This window comes from Equus przewalskii, chromosome 25 (genome assembly GCF_037783145.1).
Source record: "Equus przewalskii isolate Varuska chromosome 25, EquPr2, whole genome shotgun sequence".
NCBI lineage: Eukaryota > Metazoa > Chordata > Mammalia > Perissodactyla > Equidae > Equus > Equus przewalskii.
Genome location: NC_091855.1, coordinates 2831098 through 2852319, shown reverse-complemented (window position 1 = coordinate 2852319; position 21222 = coordinate 2831098). Strand labels below are relative to the sequence as shown.

Below are 21222 nucleotides of genomic sequence, written 5' to 3'. Positions count from 1 at the left end.
CCATGTCCACGCCCAAGATCGGAACCGGTGGAACCCTTGGCCACCCAAGCGGAGCACATGAACTTAACCACTTGGCCACCCGGCCGGCCCTAGGGTATACGTTTTTAAAACAAAATACAAAGCCTTTGGATTTTATATATGAAGTTTTAATTAAGAAGAAATGAAAATTTATTCAATTTATTTGAACTCACATCCAAGAAGAAACATTCAACTTCAGGATTACAACTAGAAATGGAAAGAGCCTCCCTTCTTTTTGGGTGAGAAGTGGATCATACAAACCTGACTGTCAAGAGTTCTAATAGCTTTGTGCAGTCACTACGTATACTCTGTATATCCAAGTATATATCAAGTTCAGACTTGCTTTATACAGAATTTATCCAGTTCTAGAAAAGTCACCATAATTAAAGTAAACCTCTTTGAATTTTACACTCTCTCAAATCTGAAAGCTTAGATTTGATTATAACCACTGCAAAAGCGATTCTCTTTACTTCCTGCAAGTGTAATTAACTTTGAGGATAACTTAGGCAAACATCACTATTACATAAACCTTATTAAGGGTAGGAGGAAACTGCAACTCTTCATTTAATTGCAGAGTCTAAACCATAAATTCAAATTGTACTGTTCTCTCTATTGTCAAGTCAAGCCAAAGTGAATGTGAATCTGCAGGGTCCACGAAGGGGATGCTTTGAAAACCTATCATCACATTAGTACTTAATGGCTGTATAGAAATTATTTTCAAGTACGCTTCAAGGGCTCACCTCTTAACTGAAGAATTATCCTTCAGGAAGTCAAGTGACAAGTACTATTACTTACATTTTATATGCTAGGATATGAAGGCAAAGATTTAGGATTATTCAAAATTAAAAAAGCAAATAAAAAATAGACTCGGGCTTTATCTGAAATAGGACTCGTGCCCTAAATCCCTTTCCATTGGGTTATATCCATTAGTTTACATTTCAACTTAGAAGCCAATCTGTTTCAAAAAGTTACCTCCATCTTGTGTCCAATATCTTAATGTATTAGAATATATAGAGACTCTTGTAGTGTTGCTCATTTCTGGCAGGCCATTAAAAAAGAAAAACCCTTTGTGCTTTGTGTTCAATCTTTAGAAATGATGAAACTGATTGTTAAAACCAAAATTGCAAAGACTTTTTTCCCAAAGTAGGAAGAATAATCTGCTTGACTTAGAATCTTTTATTCATTTGAGTATTAAATTATCTAACCCACGGGCTATTATACATTTAAACACTGTTTTCCTTGTGTTGTCTCCAGGAATGTCTTATAAGTCTGCTTTCCTGTGAAATTTGCTCTACCAAAATCAATATATAACCTATTTGACTGATATAGCTAAAACTGACAAAATTTTTTAATGAAAACTAAGAGTATATTTATAAGAACCAGGTCTCAAGGTTTTTGTTTCACAGGAAGGAAGCTCTCTATTACGTGGATCTATAATATGATCCAAACTTGAGAGAGACAGGAAGCTGATAACTTGATTTATGTTCTTAATGGCTTTGGCTCATGAATAAATGATAATGGTTTGTGTTTTTCTTATAACAAGAAATGGAATTTGTATAATGATATGAGTCCTATTTGCCACATTTGCTCTACTTTTTAAAGGATTTCTAATTACTAAGAGATTCTTTATATTATTTATAATAAGTCAAACTTTTAACTGAAAGCCATTTTTCGACCACAGTTTGCCATTAGCTGAAATTCAGGAAAGAACACAGGTCTGATCACCAAATCAATAAATCTAGCCACAGGCTAAAAGCTTCCTTTAATCTTCTTCCTATTAGGTCTTCCTTTAAATTAAACCATTCCCTCTATGAATTATTTAAGTGAATGGCATGGTTATAGAAAGATCACATACAATTCTTCATACAAAAATGCTCATGGAACCTAAAACAATCCATTCAGCATATTTCAGGAATTATATTATAAATCAAGATGCTGTAGCTTAAAAAAAGGGGTGGGGAGGGGTATGTCCTGAAAAGCTTCAGAGAGAAATAGAAAAGTCAAGCATAGTTCTGATTAGTGCAGGATTCCCAAAGTGCAGTTAAGTGTGTGGTCCAGACTAGCTTTTAGCGATTAAATAGGTCCCTTTCACTGTCAAGGCTTTTCCCTGAGGTAATGCCTAAATTCTTAATATTTTATCTTGTTTATTTTAGCCCCAGCCTCTCTTACCAATAAGCTCTGAACATTTCCACCATGCTGAATGCTTTCTCAACTCTGGAATTTACACTTTTCACATGCTCACAGCGTCTTAGAGTCACAAAATTTATATTTAGATATACTTGTAGCTTTCCACATTGTTCCTCTCAAAACTTACTCATTTTACTTATAGATTCCAATAATTACATTTTTTAAATGAATTAGTTTCTAAATGGATGCTCTTTGCATGCTCTTCTAAATGAGTCCTCATAAAGTCACTGAGAAAGGGGTTAACTTTCCTAAATTCCAACCCCTTAGTGCTTTAAAAAATTATCACTTTTCTTTTTCCTTCATCATGAACAGTTCCCTTCTCAAGTCTTTATATTTCCACTTTGCAGATTTCTTTTCACTGTAGCAAATACCAAAGGAAAAATACAAACCATTTCAGAGTAAACGAGTCTCTTCCCTGCTCTCATTTATCAGATCATCACTTAAAGGCTATATTTATGGCAGTACTTTGAAAATGGTAATAGCTATTAATACCTTGAAGTTGAAAAAATAAGAAAGCCAGAGAAAATATATCACAAGCAACCAGTTTGAATATATGAAAAGCTACTTAGATCTTGATTTTCATATAAACACTAATTTTTATCATTATAAAAGACAACATAACTATATTTCATTTTTCTTTATAAAATTACCCTTTAACAGAATATTTGTTAGCTAGTCACCCCTTAGGTTTTTCTGTAGATAAAAAGTTATTTTTAAAGGAAAGATATTTAAAATAATAATTGTTTCACAGAAACAGAAAGTCTTATCAAATTCTGATAAAAAACTATAATCATGGGTAGAGTCTTACTATACTATTAATTTTCTTTCACCAAAGATGGATATTTAGGAATTGTTATATTGGTAAATAAGATAAGCTTCTCAGTGATCTACAAAAGCGCCACAAGAAAGATGAGGTAGTATGAGACTTTCCTACTTTTGTAAAGGGAAATATCATCTTTAGAAGAGATATTTATCCTGACATTGGTGTTACGATATCCTGAGCCTCATCACTGCTAAGAGAGGTGCCACTTTACTAGCTATCCCTCACTGGGACCAAGACAATCTTGAGATCACTGAGAAAAAAATGCCATCTTTATGTTAACAGCAGAATTTCGGAAAGGGAAATGCTACTTCCACACAAAAGCAATGATACTTAAGAAACATCTGTTCTAACGTGGAAATCTGAGTCAAATTTCTTACAATCCAGGTAGAAGCAGCTTCGTACTAGAGCTAAACTACCATCAAGAAATCAATTACTATGATATTTAAAATGCCAGTTTCCACAAGGGGTATATAGTTTGCCAGAAGAAACAACTGTCTAGGAAATTTATTATTCATTGATTCTTTAAAAAAAGAGGAGTAGGATAGGATATCACTCCATTTATCTTTATTATATTGGGATATTGATGTTTCTAGAAATGTTTCCCTGCTCTTGGGATAGTAAATTTGAAAGATTACACCTGGTGCCCAGTATTGTTCAGTATGGCATAAGCCATGAGCTCTCAAAATGTCTTCTTTTTTTGAAGCCACAATGAAGACATGTTAATTCTGAAGACAGAAATAATTATTTGAAACCTGAAAATTAAAAACACTATTAAGCTTCTTGAATACTGAGTTCCATGTTTACTTCTTGAATCTTTATTCAAGCTCAATTTAAAATAACTAAAAACTACTTAGGTACACTTTAGTTACCAATGGAAATTTGTGGCTGTATAAACTGTGGCATCTCCCCAAAGTAACAGGCTCAGATTTTCTATAAAAAAGCTAAGTAGAAACAACAGTTCATAAATAAATACAGAAAAACCCCACAGTTGCTTTAGTACTTTAGTAACTATTAGTTATTAATAGTGTTATCATTATTTTTAAAACTTCCAATGAGAAAAGAACAATATTTATGTTCTGAAGAGGGTAACTCTTCCACATTGAGAGAACGATCTATTCCAGGAATAACAAATGACCATGCCACACTGTAGAATAAATTCACCTCCAAAATGTCATGGTCTCATTTGATTCTTACTGACCAGATTAATCGAATTTAGTAATCCTGTAATTCTGCTTATAGTTAATATTTAAAATGAAAATACATCTAGTTTGATTTTAATCAATTTTGTTACCTTTAACATCCCTATTAGTAAATTACAAAAGTCAATTACATTAGTATGGATTGTGAACTACAACACACTCAGCTTTACCAAAAAATTTTAAAACAAGCCTGAAAAGGGGTTGGGGAAATTATATTTTCTGTATAGGAATATCAATGGCATAGGTTAAAGCATTTTACATGGTAGGAAAGGACATAAGATTATTTTGGAAGAAAAGTCTGAAATACAGATTAGTTAACTATTTGCAATGCCTACCAAATGTCAAATATCCATGGATCATATGCAAATTACAATGAAGAAAAGAAAAAAATTAAGTATACAATCTACATGGTAAAAACAAAAACCAAACACCTGGTTAAAAATATCCATTAACCCCTGGTCTGTAACCTTAAACAATCAGTGTATCATAAGAAAAATAAAACTGATTTGGAAGTAAAATTTAGGGCAGAGGTTTATTTTGGACTCTAACTGCCCTTGTAGAAAAATTCAAAGCCGCATAATAAGAAAAATATTAAATAAAAATACGTATATAATCATTCCCGTGTTCCTACCCTTTTCTTAGCACTGTTGTTCTGGTGCATCAATCCTGAGTACTCTAACTTTTGATTTATAGTGATATTCCTTCAGATATAATTTCATAGCAGAAGGAACTGGAAGGGCATCAATGCCGTCATAAGTTGTACAGTTACAAATGACTGTTCTGCATATGTGCTGCAGGGAAAACGGGAAAGTCCGAATTAAAGGAGTGGATAAAAGTGGTTCAAAGAACATACAGGCACTTGGGTCCTTATAGTGTTCTAGGAGCCCAGTAATGTCAGGAGAATGGAAGACACACGGATCATGTGCATCAAAGCTAAAGTTGTGATTCCACTGTTCAATTCTAGCATGAAGAGAACGACTATAACGCCTAAAACTAACAGAGAATAAATAGTCTTCCTGTGCTGAGTCTCGAAGTAAAAAGGTCCCCTCTGGTTTTCCTTCTAGTAGAGCTTCAGCTGCATATTTATCCATAACTCCCCAGTAACACGGATTGTTATTGATCTGAAGGAGGTCTGGTACAAGACAGTGAACGTAATCAATCTGGGTGTGATACTTAGGTGGTGTTTCCAACTGCAGGATTTCTTCATCTGTTTCCCATTTGGGTTTGTTTCTTTTCCTGGAACTTGTGCAAAGTGTTATAATTTCATCATCTGAATCCATATCACTATCTTCTATACTGTTATTTGAAACCAGGTTCATCACAGAGCCAGTCATAGGACCACCTCGACATGAAGCATTGTTGGTGGTTATGACACAGGGCTGAACAATGGTATGAGGGAAACAGTTCACCTCTTCTTCCACGGTTCTTCTTTGTTTTAGCTGACCATCCCTTAATTCACTCTGAGACAAGTCTGTGCTTACCCATTCATCTGATTTGGGATTTATAGGAGCAGTGTGTCGTTTAATAAAATGCCACCTAAAGGCTAAATCGGATCGAGGTGGGAAAGGACACTTATCTAACATGAGTTCACTGATATGAATTTTTCTTTTAGATGAAAGCCCTGAAGGATGCCGACTACTACAATTCTTTATTGGAAAACACTGCCCCATAGCATCTTGCAGTTTCTGTTTAAGAGATCGACCTAAAAATCTATGCCCACAGGAATGATCTAAATCCAACTCGATAGATGAGCAGCTGTGCTTTCTTTCTTGGCTCCTTAAAGGAACTTCAGTTTTCTCTATAGAATTCACTGTTTCAGCATCTGAACAGCTTTCACTCTTTTTTGACCAAGATAACTTCTTTCCACTCCACACATAACCGTCCTTTCTGTCAGCACTTCTACTCCGACTAGTTTTGGGCCTTACATCTACATTTTTACTATTATTTTCACTATTTTCCGCCATTTTAACAAATTATCCACAAATTCCAGTATTATGAATATTGTTTTTTCAGTTTTTCTGGCAGGAAGTTTCTTCTGGGCACTTTCTGGACGTATCTAAGGAAAAAAAAAATCATTAATCATTTGTCTTTCACATTGTATAATTTATATATTAAGCCCCAATTAGACATAAGATGAAAAAGCATAGTTAGTACATGAAAAAGACAGAGTACTGGATATGTTGGGAGGCAGTTAAACATATTCTGTTCCCACTTAAAGAAATTGCTTTACCATATACTAATAATTTCATAATGGCATGGAATCAAGAATCTGAGTTCCTTTCCCACAGCTAATTTTTTTTCATTGTGGATCAGAAAAAGCCAAGTCTCCTCTCTCAGCCAAAATATATGCTCAAAATCTGAATAATTTGTACTCTTGGGGTACATCTTATGCCCATCTCTCCTCCCTTTATTTTTATTTCACAGCAGGCCAGTGAATTCTTTGTAAGAGACAGTGAGAACTCCATGAGCTGGTGGTTGAGGACCACTACCTTATATAGTTTCTTCACTTCCCTCCCCCAGTTTTCTCTCCTATTGTTTGAAAATAGGAACAGTTTTAAGTTATAAAAGTTGTTAAAGAATTTATTAAATAAATAATCACCACTGAACAGTAGGAATGCCATGCAAGCATTCCCAATGCAGTTTTGTCAACTTATTTCAATAACTGGTCAACTTCACTATCAGTCTAGGCAATTTTTAGAAAATATGGAATTGCATAACAATTTGGTATTTCATACACACCACACACACACTCTTCCTTGTATTCTCCTTGATAATTTTGAAAAACAAGCAGATAAATTTCTATCGGGCAATGCCTTTCCTATGAAATTGGCTAAACTATTTTACAATGTAAAATATGGAGTTTTATTACGACTAATAGTAATGATTGGTTGTAGACAGAATTTACTTTATTCTTAGGCAGAATAAGATTTAAGCCCAGAACTGGGGGGAAGGGTTCTATAATCTCAAATATTTTGCAAATGAAAGTTGAATTTTGTGACTGAGAAAATCAGTTGCATTCAACATTCTGATTATAATTAAGTTTCTGATTATGTCAGAGAAGCATTAACAATCCCACCAGTCAAGTAAATGTTTAGAGCTACTTGAATCAATTTTCAAGCAGTAAGATTTGAAACAAGCATCTGCAGTGGCAAATATGATTGGGAAGTGCTTAAAAGTGTGAACTAATGATACAGACTTGCCATGTAAGGTACTCCATTTCTGAACATTGAATAGCATCTGGTCATTATACTTATGATTTTGATTTAGTGAGCTAACTGGTATATATAATCATTAAAATCCATAGGGAAAAATATTTTCAATATAATTTTGAAAGAAATATCATCACTTAGTACACCAAAATTATACTCAACAGTATGATTTGGTTGTTCACTGACTAAATTCCCCTGAACAAAAATAAACAAACAGAAACAACAAAGTAGGCTGAAGAAAATGAAGAGTCGTTCATTAGAAGACACACTTACTTGTTACTAAGAACTTACACTTTAATATATTGTTCAAGATAAAAAAAATAATGAGGGGCCACGCCAGTGGTGCGGTGGTTAAGTTCGCAACGTTCCGCTTCAGCAGCCCAGGGTTCACCGGTTCAGATCCCGGGTGTGGACCCACACACCACTTGTCAAGCCATGGTGTGGCAGGTGTCTCACATATAAAGTAGAGGAAGATGGGCACAGATGTGAGCTCAGGGCTAATCTTCTTCCAAAAAAAAAAGAGCCCCAAGTAGACATTTTTTTGTTATACTACATAATTTCAACTTTTTTATTCAGCATGATAATGTGAAAAAATATATCATCTAAGGTTTGAAATGCCTGGTGCTTTTATTTATTAAAAAAATATCAGGGGCCGCCCCGTAGCCAAGTGGTTAAGTTTGTGTGCTCTGCTTCAGCGGCCCAGGGTTTTGCCAGTTCAAATCTTGGGCGCAGACAGGGCACTGCTCATCAAGCCATGCTGAGGCGGTGTCCCACAGAGCACAGCCAGAAGGACCCACAACTAAAAATACACAACTATGTACCAGGGGACTTTGGGAAGAAAAAGGAAAAATAAAATCTTTAAAAAAAAAAGAAGTTAAGACAAACCAACCATTTAAAAATTATACATATCAAAATAGCAGTTTATTTGCCATATGACCAACTTTTGTTTACTGGATGAGAGTTCCCTCATCTTGTCTCCTTGCTGCCTCTAACTTGTGACATTTCTTCCTTCAATATCAGAGCTAAGCTCTCTACCTCTGTTCTTGACATTCCCACTTTTACCAGCGCCTGCTTCAGTTTCTCCCTGCCTTCAAAAACAACAAACTTCTCCATAAAATCTCTTAGTGATTCTAATGCTTCCTTTAGTTATAAATGCTGCTTTCCATTACTAAATTCCTTAATGACTGGTGTAACCTGATTTCCCCTCAAAATGAAAACAGCTTTCAGGGTTTTTTTCTGATTATAAAAGAAGTAATTATCTGGTTTGACATGGCTGAGTGAAAATCTTTTTGCTCCATCCTTCTCAGAAGTCAGCCCAAAGCAAGGAAAAATGAGAAGTAAAAACACAAACTTCATCTTCAAAGAAACTAGCAGATATCTATAATGTGAGTCACAAAATGGAGACAGAAAATGAATGGAGGAGCAATAACTGACTCAGCAGTGGAGAGGGTGGTGACATCAGGCACAGAGGTGCCTGGATGGAAGGCAGGCAACAGAGCAGGCAAAGTCCAGGACTCAGAGGCACACGGTGTGGGTGGAGGACAGGGCGGAAAATGGGGAGGTAGGTTGAAAATTTACATAAGAGCAGTTAGATCTCTCCAGCTCTTACTCCTACATTTAGAGGAGATGGGATATTTATTATTTGGAGAAACTGAACCACAGAGGTTCAAGATTTTGGATACCAGACATAGCAAGGGTAGAGGGGAGGCTTGGGACTAAAATCAGAATGAAAATTCCCTCTTTCCTCCGTTCAGCTCCCAGAACGCCAGCTGCCAGACTCATACCTCCTAATAGAAGACTGGAAGAGAGTTTGCTGGAGAAACAGAATGGCCTAAGAGAAAAGGCCTGTAAATGCTGATATGTGGGCATCTGCCAATAAAGAGCTGGAAGACCAGTCAAGCATGGAGGGAAGCTCACTAGTCTACAGGCCCCGCCTACTCGTGTACAGTTTTTAGGCAGTATCATTGTGCTTCATTTGCTCTAGAATATAAATGAATACTCAGAGGTCATCAGACTTTCGAGAAAAGCCTCTAACATAAACGAGAGAGACTAAAACAAAACTTGAAGAAAACATTAACCATGAAAGGAGCTGAAAATCAAATTGATTTCTTCCAAGTTAGGTGAAGATATTATTAGACCTGTGAATGAGTAAGAAGAGGTGGGGACAATCAGAGAATAAGAAAGTTTTGGAAATTGAAAATACAACTGCAGAAATAAAATATTCAATAGGAAAGTTGCAGGATGAGTTGAAGAAATGACAAGAAATAGGAAAAAAAATAGTTAACTAGACAGAAAAGATAAGAATATTAGAGGATCAATACAGATATTTCTCAGAAAATAACAAAACGGAGGGGGGAAATTATCAAAGAAACTATATTAGAAAATTTCCCAGGGGCCAGCCCCGTGCCCAAGTGGTTAAGTTGGCGTGCTCTGCTTTGGCGGCCCAGGGTTCGGATCCTGGGTGCGGATCTGGCACTGTTCATTGGGCCATGCCGAGGTGGCATCCCACATGCCACAACTAGAAGGACCAACAACTAAAAAAAATATATACAACTATGTATTGGGGGACTTTGGGGAGAAAAAGGAAAAATAAAATCTTGAAAAAAAAAAAAGAAAGAAAATTTCCCAGAACTGAAAGACATGAGCCTCCATGCTCAAAGAGGCCAGTGAGTTCCCAGCACAATGTGGGAAAAAACACACACACACCAAGTTATATTATTCTAAAATTTCAGAACCCTAGAGATAAAGAGGAGATACTAAAGTCTTCCTACCTTATAAGCCAACAATATTGTCTTGTATGCTTAAAAATCTGTTAGGAGGGTAAATCTCATGCTAAGTGAATAAAATAATACTATAAGCTAAAACAAAAATGTAAGTCAATAAATAAATAAAAGTAACCAAGCTAAAAAAATAATAAAAAACATCTTCCTGAGGGAAAAAAGTCACAATCAAAGGACTGTAAATAAACTGGGACTTGGTTTCTCAACAGTAACATTGAAGCTAAAAGCTAGTTTCCAACCTTAAAAAGATAACAGCCAAATTATCAATCAAATACGCGGATAAAATTTCAGATGTGCAAAGTATCAACAATTTTACCTCACATTGGATGCTGTGCTCTTCCAAAATTACAATGTAAACCCAAAACAAAGGACGCAACACAGGAAACAAGATACTTAACATAGGAGAGAGGAGATGTGAATTCTTGAGATGATGAAGGGAGGTCTCCAGACAACATGGTATCCAAAGCTGCTAGAGAGCAACCTGTCCTTATAACCAACCACACGAGGGCATAAGGCTCCAAGGTGGAAGATCTTGAGGGAAAAAACAGAACTGACTTTGGGAAAATTCAGTTGTGAGAAGAAAGCAATGGAAAAAGAATTAGGTAATTATTGATTACAGGAAAATTCAAACACACAAGAAAGAAAATAGAATTGGAAAACACCTGGCTCTGCATGTTACATATTCACCAAAATTGTGACTTAATTGTAATAACAGAATGGAAAGACAGGAAGGAGACTAAAAGAGAGGGAAATCCCCACATATCATAAGAACTCAACTGAAAATGTCTAATAATTGGTGAATCAAGAAAGAGAAGTATCAGCACGTTACTTAAAAACATCAGAAAAACAATTAAAAGATTTGAAAGTAGGTGCCTTTGGGATGGGTAGGAGAGGACTGCAGCGTTTCTTACCTTACCTAAGCTTTTCAGCATAATTTGATTTTTAACCTAGGTGCACATATCATTTTGATGAACATAAATAAAAATAACTAATTCATACTGTGAAAAATTCAAAGTAGGAATAAAGTTGTGAAGAAAAAAATAGCCATAATCCTACTATCTAGTAACCATTTTAACGTTTTCACTATGTCTATACATGTATATGACGAGGATGCAGTTCCACGGCACAGTGACAGCAGGCATCAGAAATATGGTTTGAGTCCAGTCTATTTTGTACTAGCCATACGACCTTGAAACCTCAGTTTCCTTATCTCTCAAATGTGGGTATTGATGCTATCTATTACATGGGCTGTTGGGGATTAAATGAAATAATGCATGTAAAGTACTCAGCTCAGATCCTAAATGTGTTAAGTACTCAATAAATGTTAACACATATTTTTTTAAAAAAGGAAACAGAGGAGGCCGGCCCTGAGGCCCAATAGTTAAGTTCGCGAGCTCCGCTTCGGCGGCCCGGGGTTTCACTGGTTCGGATCCTGGGCACAGACATGGCACAGCTCATCAAGCCATGCTTCAGTTGCGCCCCACATGCCACAACTAGAAGGACCCACAATTAAAAAAATATACTACTATGTATCAGGGGGCTTTGGGGAGAAAAAGGAAAAATAAAATCTTTAAAAAGAAAAAAAAAAAGGAAACATATTAGATATGTTATTTTATTAAAGTGCCTAAGCCACTTTTTTACAAATAGTTCATAACAAAGAAATCACTGCATACCTCTGTCTCTAGCCCAATGCTACCTACAAAGTTAATGAGCAAATACAATTTTCAGGAGGATAACTAATGTTTCAAAGTGAAAATGGATCACTATGCCAAATGTAGGTGAAACTCAAGAGACCATGAAGCTATAGAACAATTTGACATTTTCCCCCAAAGAACTAATTTCCAGCCTTCTTGTATACAAGTTTATATGCTAACATAACAGGTTTACTTTGGCAAGGCTTACCAACATATATATAATAGGTACCAATCAATTAAGTATCTCTGAATTTTAGGTTAACTGTTCTTACATGTGCTAATGCTGCAAGTGTCCATAAGATAAAGGGGTAAATATCATCACCCTAGATGAATTTTCCATACATTTACCTGTACTTAAAAGAGTTAATGCATAGAAAATCTTCTGACTAGTTAACTTTTTGTATCTATCTCAGAATTATAGCCTTATATAAATTTCACATAGCTATTCTTTTGCTGGAAAACTGAGTTCAGGCTTCAGAAATCTCACTTTCAGAACTGTTATGGCAAAAAATTGACTTAGTGGGGCTGGTGGCCCCGTGGCCGAGTGGTTAAGTTCGCGCCCTCCCCTGCAGGCAGCCCAGTGTTTTGTTGGTTCGAATCTTGGGCGCGGACATGGCACTGCTCATCAAACCACGCTGAGGCAGCGTCCCACATGCCACAACTAGAAGGACCCACAACGAAGAACATACAACTATGTACCGGGGGGCTTTGGGGAGAAAAAGGAAAAAATAAAATCTTAAAAAAAAAAAAATTGATTTAGCAAAACACAGCATATCAAGACCCAGGCCAGAATGTCATTTAATGTTGTGGTCTTCAAAGTAGAAAGAAAAGTTAACCTCTGTTTATATTTGTCTAACAATTTTTTAAAGATTATTATTATTGAATTTATGGTTGACAATATTATAATCACTCACTGTCAGATGGTTACTTGTCTGATGGGGTGCTGTTTCTGAGGGAAGAAAAGGAGTTCCAAAAAGCTGAGGACTTAATGGCAACCTTCTCCATTTCTTTGCTGACTTTCAGTTTACCACAACTGCTTGCATGTTGCTGGAATCGATTTGTGGATTATATTATCTTAAATGAAAAATCTTTACAATACTTTGTAAATAGACACGATCGTGAAAAATTTATAACACACAAGGTTTGCTAGTTATCTGAGGCCAAAATACTTAAGTTGTTGAACTTTTCAGATGAGTTAAGCATTTTGCTTTTACAAAATGCCAAGTGTTCTAAATTTGATGACCTTTACTGGGATAACAAGGGGCTCTCAAAAGCTACTTAGCAGATATACTAAGAAAGAAAGGCAAAACAAAACATTTACCTGGTCACTTCACGGTCTAAGTAACATCTTAATAATTACTGAGAAAGTATCTGCTTTAAAATACTTACGCTATGGAGAGATTTTTTTAGAAAAAAGATATTCAGAATTTCTTTCACTATTCCATGATTTTGTTATAAAAAAGGATAAAAATACATCATATATATAAATCTCACATCTTTAAACTTAAAACATGGGAAAAGTATTTTTTTAATCTCTCCCAGAAGTTTCATTAAACCAAAATTTAAAAATAAAAAATTCAATCACATTTCTCTCAATAAAAATAACATTATTAATTTTTAGTAAGAACAAAATTATTTTTATTGTTATGTTTTTAAAGACTAAAGATGAGTTTTAAAAAAGTACCTTGGTGTCTTGCTTATACATATAAAATCTGAATTAAAAAAAGTGTAGGCCTCTGAATCTGAACGACTCCTTTCAAATAGCGTATCATTAATTCTTTTACTTTTAATTGAGGTAAAATTGACATAAACGTAATTAGTTTCAAGTATTCTTGGAACTTCACACAAATTTTGTATAAATGAGGTAGAAGAAGAGATACAAAATGATAATAAGGTGGCTTTACTACCACTCTTTTATGTAGTACAGAAATCAAAGATGATACTTTGAAAGGTGCTGACAAATCAAAGACCTTTGTTGGAAGCTGCAAAGATGCTTTTTTTTTCTTTAAAGAGGGCGAAAGAATCACTTGGGAGAAGGTTGTTTTGGCTCTTGATTCAATAATTAATTTTTTATGAAGGCAGCTAAGTTACATTGCCCTGGGGAGTACACGGTGACTTTTTTTTAAATTATTATTTCTTAATGAGCCAGAGGCAAATGTCTAAAAAGCAAGTTTACATAAAATCCTTTTTCAAGAAAACAAGTTCCCAGATTTAGTTGCCATTTGGGCCTAGGTTCTACCACCAATTGCAGTGACAGTGATAACAGAAGGCTCAACCTAGCCATCCTACACTTTTAACAACAGATTTAAATAACATTTAGTTAGTTCTGCTGAATAAGGCTAGGAAGGTAATTCTAATTCAAGATTTCTATAGAAAACTGTTAAAAAGCCAACAATTAAAGGGTTAAATTTCATTTATCTGGAAAATTCATTTATATTCTCGCTGATGCTGGATAACAGAGCATTACTGTACATATTATTTATTCATTGAACAACTACTATATCTACAATGTTGATGTATTCCTAAGACCAGAATTCGTGTAAACACTAAATTAAAATCAGTTTGATCCTATAAAGAATAATTTACTATACTACAAAAAGAATTCAAGAATAAATTATTATTCTGGTAGTAATTCTGCTGTGGGAACTTCCTTACCAAATCCATGATTCCTAAGTTTACCTGCCATTATGTGCCCCGAAACTCCTTGGGAGTATTCTGACCATACTCTGTGATATTTGAATTGGATTCTGTGGGTCATATCCTCCATATTTGATCAGAGCGTGATATTTGAGTTGGATTCTGTGGAAACATTTATGCTCTACAAATGGAATATATTGGATAGTTGACAACAGATGGATTCCTCAGAATGTTAAGGAAAAAATATGACCAGGGTTTTCATGTGAGAAAAATCTCTGAAGCAAAAAATGTTTTTTCTCATTACAAAAGCAACACAGGTTCATTTCCAGTAAATATTTTAAAGTATCACCTTTTTTCATGCTACCAAGCCAGGGCTCATGGGACTTAACTGGATAAAAAAGGAACCAGTGATTAGTACCACCATAGTCTCCTTCCGTTCTCCCCACTTTCTCCACTTACTTTCCTAATTATTGTTTGCTTACGCCAGTGTTCCCCAATCTGTACTCTTATAGACACTAATTCTAAAAGATGTTAATACATATGTTAGAGAAATAGGGGTTTCCCTGTCATACAAGTTTGGGAAATGCTTCCCTTCTGAAAGACTACAACGCATATTTAGCAAAAAGTTCCAAGAGGTCCTTCAGTTCAGAGACGGGCTGAAGCCATAGTTTCCTATATTTAACTTACCAAAAATCCTTTTTGTGGAACAAATTTTGGAGAAACTTTAACTTGGGCTAATATTAAAATGAATGTACATTTCCTGAGCATGCTAAAGATAAAATGTCTAGGAACCTGTTACTGAAGAAGGTTAATCTAGAGTGGAGAGAGAACAGAAAACTAAGAGCTGGCAGTACATGGACTTCTAGAAGTGGAAGGACCTTAACAGAATCTTAGAAATGAGAACATTTAAGATATACTATTGTAACTCTTTAGGGAATAAATTGGATTGTACAGATGTATTTTTTCCTTTCAATAACTTTTTTTTTGAGGAAGATTAACCCTGAGCTAACTGCTGCCAATCCTCCTCTTTTTGCTGTGGAAGACTGGCCCTGAGCTAACATCCGTGCCCATCTTCCTCTACTTTATATGTGGGATGCCCACCACAGCATGGCTTGCCAAGCGGTGCCATGTCCACACCCAGGATCCGAACCAGCGAACCCTGGGCTGCCAACGCGGAACATGTGCACTTAACCGCTGCACCACCGGGCCAGCCCCTCAATGACTTTTTAATTATAAAAATAATATATGCTCATTATAAAATATACGGAACATTTAGAAAAGTTTAAAAAAGAAGAAACCTATAATTCAGTTACCTAGAGGCAATCAATTTAGACATTTTCGCCCATATAAGAGCAATTTAGTCCAAGGAGAAAATTTTTAAGTTTTAAAGATCCATAAAAATTTAACAATCTATAGTTTTCACTGTACCATATTTAAAAATGAAGCATGGTGTAGACGAAATAGCATGAGTTGCTAAATTGTCAAACACGAGCCAAAATACAGACTGTCACTTACTACTCACCTGATTTTTAAAAAATCTCATTTTGCTTGTTTTCCTATTGTAAAATCCGGATAATGCCAGCTATCTCATGTTTTTACTGCCAGGACTAAAATGTACGAAAACAGCATACATTGAGCTTAATGAAAATATGTAACAGCAGCCTTTTCATGCACAAGAAAGTAATTTCTAAAAATGAAAGATGGGAAAGTGGCAAAATTAAGAAAAACAAGAAAGGAAACAAAGCCTACACATAAGGCAAGAAAATCTGCATGAAAACCTAACTCAAAAATCTGATGCTGAGAAGGCTTCACCATTTCTGAAATATTATAAAGCACTCCTGATTTTATTAAACATGGCCTTTTAAAAAAGTTTTAAACTCTTTAAAAATATTATGGGTCTAAATAACCAAACTTTTAATTATAAAAAAATTGTAGTTTTTGCAAGCTAACTTAGTAAATAAATAGATTTCAAGAGAAATAGTGGGCAAAGTTTTTTTTTTTAAACTAACTATAGATTATTCTTTTCATTGCTGTATAATAATTATGTATGCTTACACTCAACCTTGGGAACAAGTTTTGCCTAAAAACTAGTATAAGGCGATGATAGACAAATAAAATCACTATTATGTTCTGATATGTTTTACTAAATTCTAAGTTTTATGGCAATAGTTATGATTTGGAGAGGCAGTGTGGTAAGACTACCTAGGATTAGAAGGTAAAAGACTCGGGTTCTATTTCTAGCTCCGACATTTGGTAGGACTGTGACCTCGGAAAAATCACAACCTTTCTGAGTCTCAGTTTTTTCACCAGTAAAACAACGATTATATCTATCTTGCTGTGGTAAGGATCCACTGTTAACGTAACAATACAAGAATCAAATACCGGCTCTAAGGCAGGGGAACTAAGCAGCTGGGAGTAGGACTTTTACTGTAGTCCCTTTTATACCTTAGAAAGTTTATACACGTGCAAATATTATTTACCCTAAAAATAAATTAAATAGGCTGGTAAGTTTCATGACACTTTCAGGGATATAAAAATCTTCAGATTTCTAAACTGCCTTCAATGTTATTTTTTCCATACTCTGTTCTCCTCAGTTATTGTTACACTCTCTTCCAGCCTTATCTTTCAACGGATTAGTGACTTTTATGTCAAGTACATACTTTACTAAAAAGGCATTTTAAAAACTCCTTCCAAAAGGCAATACAGACATGTCTCTTGGATAAGCTGAGTCTCTAAGATTATGTGATATTATCATTTATACAGATATTACTCACTACCATCAGCAGAATGGTAATATATTCATGTTTTCTCACCCTATTGCCCTTGAGACCAACAATATTCAGGAGCCTAAGGGTACTACGAGTGGTCACAACACAGCACAGTTAACTAACCTTCACTGCAACTGAACCTGTGACCTCGGCATCATTTTCAGTCCGTTCATTCACCTACCCACTCCTATCAGACATGCACTATTACTGATAAATAAATCCATCTGGAAAATTCTGACAGCCATATCAGTGACAGACAGCTACAATGGTCCTTTTTTAAAAGCTATGTGATCTTAAATAACCAATTTTGCTAACATTTAAGTTGCACACATTTCATTACCACACTATCATTTTGTACATATTGTTTGAACGTCTTTTTCCCTCAACAAGACCGTGAACTCACTGAAGACATTAAAATTTGTAGGCATTTGATTGAAATGGGATGGAATTGTCAAAACATAATACTAGCCAAAGTAAGAATGTATCTTTTAGTATTTGAAAAATTTTACTGGATGATTTAAACCAACTTCATTTTAAATGAAACCAGTAAATGCTCACCCAAAGTACTCCATAAATAATATGAGACATAATTAGTTTTCTACATCCATGAGTATCTCCTATATCCTTTAACAATTCGATAGAGGGAGGTATCACCTGCATTTTAGAGATGAGGAATCTGAGATTCAGAAAAAGTAAAGAAGCATATTCAAGGTCACACAATGAGAAACTGTCAGAGTCAAAATTAAAACCTAGGCTGTTCAACTCTACGGCCCAAGCTCTTTCCATCTATGTGAAATTTGTAAATAAAATTTTTCTTTAAGCTATGACTCACATGGCTTGACTGCTAAGGCCGACTGAAAGGACGGAAGAGTGGACACCACTCACAGTTTTAAAGTCACGTGGTACTACAGATAGTATAGTTAGGGTATTGTATAGCTCTTGTTCCAATTTGCAGATTCTTCTTATGCTGAGCTCCGAAGAGTCCCACACTGAAATCTCATGGTGATTTATTCACAAAGGGGCAAATGTTATCAGAGTTCATCTTGAACCCCATGGTCTATCCAATGATATTTACTTGGATAAAAAAAATTATAAATAGGTGTATCTAAAAAATGAATGATCTCCAAATAAGACTAAGTCACTCACAAAGAATCGTCTCAGGTATCTTTTGCTCTCGTGGGGAATCAACAATGGGTGGGTTCTTTTTCCACAAATCCCAAGTTCTTTTTCTGCCAGTCACTCTTCCTCTTCCTTCATATACCAAACCTCAGCGTCTAGCAAGCCTATCTGGAGCCCCAGTATTCAAAATAACCCCTTACACAAGGCCACCACGGTAAGAACAAGACCACGGTTTGTCTAACTGTGCGTCTCGAACTTTTCACAATGGAACTAGCTTGCAAAACAATGGGGGACATCCGTACAAGAGAAAAATGTCTCAGTCATGCCACAACGAGGTCTGCTTGAGACTAGAAGGTGGGTACCACACACACACACAAAATATCATTGTGAAGGTTTTCATCAGAGACCAGTCTCCCAACATGGAGAACGTGAAGACACAAGCAAAGCATAAACTCAATGGTCAAGACCTCAGAACAGGTTGCAAGGACCGAAGTCATCAACAATGTACTTTAGTTCTAGCTCTTCTTTTAGATCTCAGTACGCACTTCAGTGAACTTTAGGTGGGGTCTGAGCAGAGAAATCCAGGTTCCTTTCTTAAGGGATCTATGTAAAGAGTCCCAAAGAATAAGCATAAAAGTACACGCCATACCTCTAGGGACCGCGAACTGAGACTGTTCTTCCCTCCTTTACCTCTATAGAAACGACACGGTTAGGGCGGGAAGTATGCCAAGATTACAAGCTTGAGAAGGGTCTCGCTCTCCTCTCCTCTAAAGAAAATGCCCAAAGGAGGGGCTGGACGGTCCAGGGATCCCGAAATAATCATAACCCTGTAAGTGACGAGAGCCTGGAAGGAAGGAACAAGACCAGGGAGCAACCGCCCTTCCCCCGCTCACCTCTCGAAGCGCGGTTTCACTGGGGCTGTCCGAGGCACTGCCGCCATCACCATCGCCATCACTCTGGGAGCTCGATGAGGCGGAGAAGGGAGGCCCAGGCGCCTCTGCACCTCATATAGGTCCTACAAGGCGGATGCCTTTCTGCAAGGCCGCTCCCCTCGGCGCTGGGATCTCGTCTCAGACGTCGCGGTCACCGCCTCCACCTGGTCCCCAGGCGCTGCCACCACTTCCGCGTCCGGCTCCCTCCCTTTCTTCCTCGCTCCCCCAGCCACTGGCTTTTTTCCTGGCAGCCAGCGCGCCGCTGACGCCACCACCCCGCGACCTCGGTCGGGCCCCGCGCGGTGTGGGCGGGCCGGCGCAGGCGCACCGGGGCCGGCGCGCCAGAGCGCGGGAAGCCGTACCTCGCGGGCGCTGGCGTCTCGCCCTTCCTCGGTCGCAGAGGGTCGGTGGCCTCCGTGGGCCCTGCCTCCCGCTGCCCGTGTCCGTGCCGCCCGCCAAGGAGCGGCGTGTCCTCTTCCCGGCTGCTCGTCAGACAGACCCTCGGCTGTGTCCTGCTGGTGCCGCCTCGGGGCGGGAGCGGGGCTGCCGAGAGCGTTCCCGGGAGGAGACAGCCTGCCTTCTTCCCTTCAGCCCCGGCTGTCCTCTCCTCTCGAACAACACCAGCGGTCCTAAACCTTTCCAGGCAAAGGAGAAGATGCCTGCCACGCAGAAGCCGATGAGATACGGGCACACAGAGGGCCACACAGATGTCTGTTTCGATGATTCTGGGAGGTAAGGGACTTTGGGAAACAAAAAGAACGTTTCACGTGTAAATATGAGAACGTTTATTCTTGAATGTCGTGTAAGCAGTCAGCCTAAAAGGACGCATCCAGCTAGAGAGAAAGAGGCTGAAATACAAAGCGGCACGCATGTTTTCCTTAGATTGTTGTGCGGTTCAGACCGTCATGGTGGTTTTAGTACGTTAAAAAAGTTGAAGTCTTCCTTCCAGAGCAGTTGGAAAGACGTGAGCTTTCCCCAGATTTTCCCTTTGTTCACACTGCCTCTCTGCGTTGTCTCCCACGTTGTTACTTTGTCAGATCGCTGGCTGCCTACTTGTCAAGTGCGGTGCCGTTCTGTCTTTTTGGCATTTTATTCTCCTCTGGCTTTTGTGATGCTGTTTCCTTTTTTATTGTTGATTTTAACTTTCTGGCGGCTTTTTTTTCTAACTTCTTATCTCTGCTTGATTCCTAAATAGTGATATTTCCCCAGGGTTACTCTGGTCCCTTTCATCTTTCTAAATCCCATTCCTCTGCAGTTCTGTCCAGTTGTGTGGCCTCCACGGTTCCTCCTGCGTTGATTCTCATTCATTGAGACGGGCCTGTGCGTCCCTGCTGGCTGGGGGCTGGGCTACAGCAGTGCAAACAAAGCACAGCTTTTCCTTCAGTTACCTTAAGGTCTTTTTAGATTGACAGACATTGAGCACAAATGAATCTCAAAAATAAATGTACGTTTAGAATTACACTTAGAAATATTATGAGCAATGATAAGCATATATGAGGGAATGTTGATCTAGTTTGAGGAGGTAGGGAAGGCTTCCCTGAGGAGGTGTTTCCTGAGATGAGATCTGAAGATCGAGCAGGCGTTAAGTATAAAGGATGGGTGGTGGTGGCAGTAGGGTGGCCCATTGGCATTCCAGGCAGAGGGAACACTATGTGCAAAGTTCCAGTGAGGGGAAGGACCATGGTATGCTCAAAGGACTGAAAAAAAGCTAGTGATGCTAAAGTGTGGAGTGATGCAGAGATTGATGAGAGATGAATCTGTGAAGGCAGGCAATGGGCATCCTATCCAAGGCTTTCTGGACTTTATTAAGAAATCTTGTTTTTATCCTAAAAGCAGTAGGAAGGTGTTAAAGATTT

At 37.3% G+C, this 21222-nt stretch overlaps 2 protein-coding genes across 2 annotated transcripts in view; one reads left to right on the top strand and one right to left on the bottom strand.

Moving 5' to 3' along the window:
• Positions 1 to 124: 124 nt before the first annotated feature.
• Positions 125 to 19469, bottom strand: SOCS4 (suppressor of cytokine signaling 4). The gene is made up of 2 exons (XM_008524965.2): positions 19328 to 19469; positions 125 to 6283 (listed from the first exon to the last, which is right to left on the bottom strand). Exon 2 carries the CDS (start codon positions 6189 to 6191, stop codon positions 4866 to 4868), a length of 1326 nt encoding a protein of 441 aa, XP_008523187.1. The 5' UTR covers positions 6192 to 6283; positions 19328 to 19469; the 3' UTR covers positions 125 to 4865.
• Positions 19354 to 21222, top strand: part of WDHD1 (WD repeat and HMG-box DNA binding protein 1) — a 63714-nt gene continuing 61845 nt past the window's right edge. Inside the window, exon 1 of the mRNA XM_008524966.2 lies at positions 19354 to 20098. Within this exon, the coding sequence (XP_008523188.2) occupies positions 19461 to 20098 (638 nt within the window). The 5' untranslated portion in view covers positions 19354 to 19460. The remainder of the gene's footprint in view (positions 20099 to 21222) is intronic.